The 6,445-nt window shown below is 49.5% G+C and overlaps 1 protein-coding gene across 2 annotated transcripts; it reads right to left on the reverse strand.

Annotated features, from left to right (window-relative positions):
* Nucleotides 1-1,258: 1,258 nt before the first annotated feature.
* LOC123066298 (protein AAR2 homolog) lies at nt 1,259-3,831 on the reverse strand. 2 transcript variants are annotated; one of them, XM_044489404.1, is made up of 4 exons: nt 3,513-3,831; nt 3,338-3,420; nt 1,859-1,949; nt 1,259-1,661 (listed from the first exon to the last, which is right to left on the reverse strand). In XM_044489404.1, the coding sequence occupies exons 1-4, from the start codon at nt 3,630-3,632 to the stop codon at nt 1,650-1,652; spliced, it is 306 nt and encodes a 101-aa protein (XP_044345339.1). In that variant the 5' UTR covers nt 3,633-3,831; the 3' UTR covers nt 1,259-1,649. The 2 variants fall into 2 exon arrangements, 1 of the variants encoding a protein (XP_044345339.1); XR_006431305.1 differs by lacking the exons at nt 3,338-3,420; nt 3,513-3,831 and adding an exon at nt 2,079-2,938 and having other exon boundaries at nt 1,266-1,661.
* Between the last annotated feature and the right edge of the window lie 2,614 nt (nt 3,832-6,445).

Raw genomic sequence — 6,445 nt, forward strand, 5'->3', positions numbered from 1 at the left:
AGGAACCACATGGGCATGGGTCCCCTAGTTGGATTTGATCGCCCCCTGCTGACCTGATTTCCCGGCAGCACCCACGGCAGTAGTAGCAGATTTCCCCTCCTGGGGGTTGGGTTTCTTCCCTGGCATAGGCCGGCGATTTCTGTGTGGCATCTGGCCACGATTCTCCATCCCTTTCTTAACAGCCTCCACAAACGATCTAGGAAACCTAGGGTCTTCGGTGGAGATCTTGAAGGTGGTGGGGATAGGATCAAACGGACCAACAGAAGAGATTGGGAAGCAGTCTTGGACCGTAAAATTCTTGGAGTGGAACAGATCTTTCCTCACCCAAAACAATCTGGGATGGCATAACTAGGGTTTGGAGGCGTCTGTTTTGGTTTATGTAGGGGGCGCCTACGGGTTGGGGAAGGGATAACCCACAACTATTCGAAAAAATCCGCCACCTCCTCTCCAAACCCGCGTGTCAAAGTGGAAAACATATTACGAGAACCCGCTTTCTTCCCAGCCACACATCCCCTGATCAGCGGAGATGGGGTGGGTTTTGGCCCTACCGCAGTGACTGGTTCGTTTGAACGCATCCCCGCCTCCATCGCACAAACAAGCTCACCGGAGTTAGAACTGGTCACCGGAATTGGAACTTCAGGAGGGAATCACGGCGCTCCAGGAATGGGTGAGGACTCGCCAGGGCTACTCGAAGGGACAACCCTTCCATTTGTAACACCCTCAATTTCCTTACGAAATCCCCCACCCAGAACAATCTGGGAATCCCCAATTGATTGAAATTCAGGACGAACACAAAGTAAATCATTGAACAGGGTTTGGATCGATTTTTTCATACCTTTGAATGGGGTTTCTCCCCGCGGTCACCCGGCCATGGTGGAGGTTCCAGGGAGGAGCCCCTGATCCTCCTGCGCCCTCACTACTAGGGAAAAGGCTAGCAGCAGCGCGGGTTTTAGGTGTATCAGCAGCACGGGGACCGGCGCTACTAATAAGGCGCTACAGCTAATAGTTAGTAGTAGCGTGGGAGAAACCCGCGCTACTACTAACTTTGTTAGTAGTAGCGTGTGCCACCCACGCTACTGCTATTACAGACTCGCGCTACTACTAATGATGTAGTAGTAGCGTGCCTACAACACCAGCGCTACTAGTATCCTAGATACTAGTAGGGCACTTTTTTCCCAACGCTACTAGTAGCAAATTGGGAATTAAAAAAAATAAAAATAGATGCAATATTCACGAATGGAGATCAGAGACACGTCCAATGCAAAATAAATTTCACAGAACCATCTTAACACTTGCAGTGTTCATGGATGCAACATTCAACATCTCAACTCGAAGAGATCACGAGGACACACACAACCGTCATCAAAAGGTTATTACCTTCTCTAGTGTTTCACCACCAACCTAACCAGACCACTTCTCTAGATGTATGTACAAAGCGTCGAGGTCCTCCACCTTGAGGAAATCCAGACGGTGGCGTCGTCCTCCACCTCGGTGACCTCCGAACGGTGGCGTTGAGGTCCTCCACCCCGGGGACCTCCTGCGTCGCAATCACCTGGACTATAATCTGTATGACACGGTCGCGGGGCTTCACGGTGAAGTCTGCCTCTGAGTAGTTGAAGAGCACGACTCCCATCGGGCCGCAGTAGTCCTCATCGATCACCCTGCACCCAATCGAGAAAGTGAAAACTTGTTAGTTAGCTCCTGCTTGCGCAGGGTTCGCGGAAGGGTCCGGCCACTTCCAAAGATGATAATAAGATACAATAACTATGTCCAGGTTTGGAAGATTGAAAATGAATTAAAAGAGAAATGTATTCAAGATAATAACACACAACAATTAGATTGAAAATAAAGAAAGCACCTGCGCACGCTGCCCTTGCCCCCGGTCACTGGCTATATCCCAGTCTCGCACGTCCTCAGCTAGGATTTCATGGTTGTTGAACCTTTTTGCTCTGCAGGGAAGCATTATGGACAAGATCAAAGACAGTTTAAGAGACAGACCATAATCCCAGTTCGCTACAGGATATCATTCCAGCATTAAATTACTGAAAATATCTTAATACAGGTGAACATGTGTTCACCTTTCTGATCTGCAGCAGCTTCACCTGCATCATATTTGGTTACACCTTCTGCCTTAGCCACACCATGTAACCATGCAAACAAAAACTATCTATGACACAACTAGGCTACAACTGGTCATTTGGATCTTTTCTACGCCAAGACCACAGCTCATATATACTTTATCACATTATAATTCCTCACACCATCAACTATGACAAAATCTGAGAGTATAAGTCTGGTTACATTCACCCAAGTCCAAACATAAAATTCTGTCCAACATAGTACAACCCACTTTGATAATTTCATAGGATTTAATATACCAAACGAAACCTGACAAATGATATGTGTTTAAGTATCTATAGAACAGCCTCTAGAATTTTCATGATGTAACTTTATTTTAATACCACCTCTAACAGGGCCTAATCTCCCATATCAAAATACTGTACCCAGGAACATATATTTCGGGACAGCAAACTAAACTGATGGATGCTCTCAAACCGTACATCCAAACGACACAAATAAATACTCTAAAGAAACCTTGGAACTTTATCTAAAACTTATGTAAAGGGGCCAACTCAAAATTCTAAGCCTAGCTAACTCATTTTTTAGATATAAGCTTGCTGTCCAGATTTGACAGTGCAGTTTTGAACTGAACCAAGTTCAGTTTACAGCCAGAGTCACCCCACACTCCACATTTTATCTAAAAGGCTACCAACATCTCGCAATATTTTATAGCACTAAAGAAGCCAATCAATCACTCGTATCTCTCTCTACCAAGCCACAGAATCTATGAACTCTTCTCTATGATCCTCTAAAGTAGCTCTTAGAACTGTACAAGGATGTGAATGTGCTCCTTACGCCAGAATTAAAATGTATGGAAGTAAGATGGTTGTTGTGTCATATCAGTTAAAGTTATGTAACAATAATATTTAAATATGGCCGAGAAGACAGTGGAACAAGCTCATTATTTGAAAAAACCATTCTACGCCATGAGCCGAGAAAGGACTCTTCGTCAAATGTGGTAGCTTTGTGTTTTCTTTTGTGGTCGCATACTCGCAGGCCCTCTAATCTAGCACTAGTCCATAAAGCAAGTTTGGATCCACTCTCACATGAATGTGTCAATACAGAGGGTTTGTATCAACTCTAGATTACTTAGTTAAATCACTAATATTTCTCCAGCAGTAAGAAATTCCTCAGATAGTGCATCAAACTAGTACAACTCCTAAAGAAGAAGAGGATTGGAATTGGATGTGTTATTGGTCAAGCATGCTACTGGTACCTGCTGGGGGAGCAGTAGTGGAGGAAATGTGGGCCTGGGGGCACCATCTTGATCCCTTTGAACCTGGGGCTCACCGAGAACACCTGAATCAGCAGCATAATCTCCGATGTCAAATCTCTAGAATCAAATCGAAGCGCAGCCACCGGAGGGGCGACCAGTGCAAGGCGCGGCGTACCTGGGTGTCGAGGCCGAGGAGGGTGTGCTGGGGCACGTCTAGGAGCAGGAGGGTGACCCCCTTCCGCGCCAGCTCCGTCGCCGCCTCAGGATCCATCCGCGCCGCCGCGCTGCTCTCCATGCCAACAGTGCCCGACGCGGACAGCTCTCGGCGCCGCTCGGTGCTGGACCAAGCTTCTCACGGGGAGGGAGTGGGGCGAGCAGCTAGCGGTCGGAGGAGGGAGGGGGGTGAGCAGCTAGCGGTCGGAGGGGGGAGGGGAAGGCCGGCCGGCTGCAGTGGATTGGGAGAGGAGAGGAGGTCGAAGGAGGCCGCGGTGGAGGGGATCTGGATCGGGGCTTTGATGAATTTTTTTTTGATAAACGGGGCGGGTGGACGGTGGAGTTGGACTGTTGGTGGGGTGGGTTTATACTAGTAGCTCGGCTGCCTTACTTGCGCTACAACTATTCACATAGTAGTAGCGCTGGTTTAGAACCCGCGCTACTACTACTGTTTGTCCCGGAGGGCATGGTGAAGAACACTTAGTAGCAGCGCGGGTTTATAACCCTCGCTACTACTATCAACTTAGTAGTAGCGCGGGTTTTATACCCTCGCTACTAATAATTAGCATCAGCGCCTTTTTTTTGGACCGCGCTACTGATAAACTTCTGTGTATAAGCTTTTCCCTAGTAGTGCCTGGTTGTAGAGCAGGGGCACCCTGCAGGGCCCATGCACCGGGTTCCTGAAGCTTCAAGGAACCCTGGGGAGCACGGCCCCTAGCGGCAGCGCCTCCGGTGGAATACGGGAGATCTGCAGCATCGGAGGAGGCCAGATGTTGAGCCTTGACGGGGAGCTCGATTTGAATCGTGCCCATCTCGCCGCCTGCCTTAGGTCCGACGATTCCGCCTCCTGGATCGCCCAGAAGATGAACTCGAAGTCCATGCCTCCATCGTTGCCCGCAAAGCGAGCGTGCTCCTCGAACGTCGCACGATGCAGGATCTCCATGAAGATCTCGGGCCACTTGGAGCGATTCAGGAATCTCTCCTTCACCACCCATCACATCTCCGCCAGCGCTTCCGGCGATGACGCATCGATCTCCGGGAGTGTCGCCATCGGCGGCGGTGGCTGGGGCGGCGCCGCCACCTGAGCGTGTCGCAGTCGCCGCGCCCGCGCCCCGCGTCGCACTCCTCCCACCATCTCGCTCGCCGGATCTGGCCATAGTATGAGTAGGATGCGTCTCGAACTGAGATGTGGAGGTGGAGGATGGGAATCGGGGGGCGGGGGGGGGGGGGGGAGGATAAGGATGCGATGGCATTAATGGCGGCTGCGGCGCCATTAATGTTGGTAGGTGGAGAATCGCCTCTCCCTCTCCCTCGCTCCGCACGACTCGTCATCCTGCCGCGTGCGCCTCTCTCTCGCTCTCGGGCGCGTCTTCTCTTCTCATTGCGGTCCCTTCCCCGCCGGTCTCTCGGTTTCTGCACCGCCCTTTTTACCTTTTTATTATTGTTTCTTTGTTGCAATTTGAAATTTTTGTGAAATCATGCTTTATTTGGCCGCAAACACTTTTTGTGTGTTTTCGTTTGTTTGTGTAATTGCAATTTATTGGTGGTGAAGTAATTGAACTTTTGAAAATTCTGGTCATCTTCTTTCTAGTCACTCTTTCAACAGGTCTCTTCTGGGTCTCGCCATGCCATCGCGGAGTCTAAGGTGCCTAGGTGGCGAAGATGACAAGTGGCTGGTGGTCTCCTAGGAGGTGTTGGTTGGCGCCAACTCTGCTCATTTCTCCTGTGTTTTCGTGATCTTAGTCGGAGCTATCTAGGCACCTGCTGCGGTGGCCGACGGTTTGGCATGGGCCAACATGGGTTCCAGCATTTTTGGCAACAATTGCTTCGTTGGTGAAGTCAGAGTCGTCGGCTCATGGGAGAGTGATGATGATGACGATACTTAGTGACGTCCTCAAATTTGTGTTCCTTCCATGAGGCGTTTGCGTATCTTCGTGTGGGTGGCCATGTGCCTACTTTTGCCCTGTTTGGGCTGTTGTGACAGTTTTAACCCTATTTTCCTTTAATTAACCGGGCAAGCCTCTTCTTTTTTGAAGAAATGAAGATCCTTAGGGGATGAGTTTTATAAAAATAAAAATTCACTTTTACCACTAGTTGTGCCACACTACTCACTTTTGCCACTAAAAGTTTTCACTACTAAAAAATGCCACTGTTCCGTTAGAAACATACTAAAAAATGCTATTTTCTCACGTTATGACCGAAATGCCCCTGGTTCCATTACATGCTGGGGATCGAACCTCGTACCTTCAACCAGACCAGGTTATACACGCGCGCGTAACAACCATGTTGGACAACGCATCTATCTGTTAATTATGAAGATCTACTTCTTATAGTGTAATTTTGTTGACCTGACTAACGTGACCGATTATACCTAATCCTATCCCAAAACTACTCGTACCTTTCCCTATCCACTAGAAGCCGTAGCCACAAACCGCCGCCGCCCGCCAAATTCCTCCATTCGGTACGGCCGGTCGCCGGCGCGCCTCCACTCGCCGCAGCTCCAGCGCCTCCCATCCTGCACCTCCCTCCCCGCAGCTCCGATGCCTCCCGGCCCGCGCACCTCCACTCGCCGCAGGTCCGGCCTCCCTCCCGAGCAGCATCGCCACATGACTCCCATCTGACTCCTCAGTTCTGCCTCCGCTGGTGATTGCTTGAAGAGAGGTTGTTCCACGGCAATGGCGACGCACAACAGGGACGAATCAGAGGCTTGCCTCGGCCACCAGATGGCTCTAAGTGTATAGCTCGCAACCTCTGATATTCCATCAGGGTGAGTATGCTAATTATTAGGATAATACGTGTGTGTTCATAGTAGCATGTAGCGGTCGAATTTGTTGTGTATAATTCATAGTGACTAACTGCACACAATTTGGTTATGTGTTCATGATGATTTAGGAT

The sequence above is a fragment of the Triticum aestivum genome, chromosome 3B (genome assembly GCF_018294505.1).
Source record: "Triticum aestivum cultivar Chinese Spring chromosome 3B, IWGSC CS RefSeq v2.1, whole genome shotgun sequence".
In the NCBI taxonomy this organism is placed as follows: Eukaryota; Viridiplantae; Streptophyta; class Magnoliopsida; order Poales; family Poaceae; genus Triticum; species Triticum aestivum.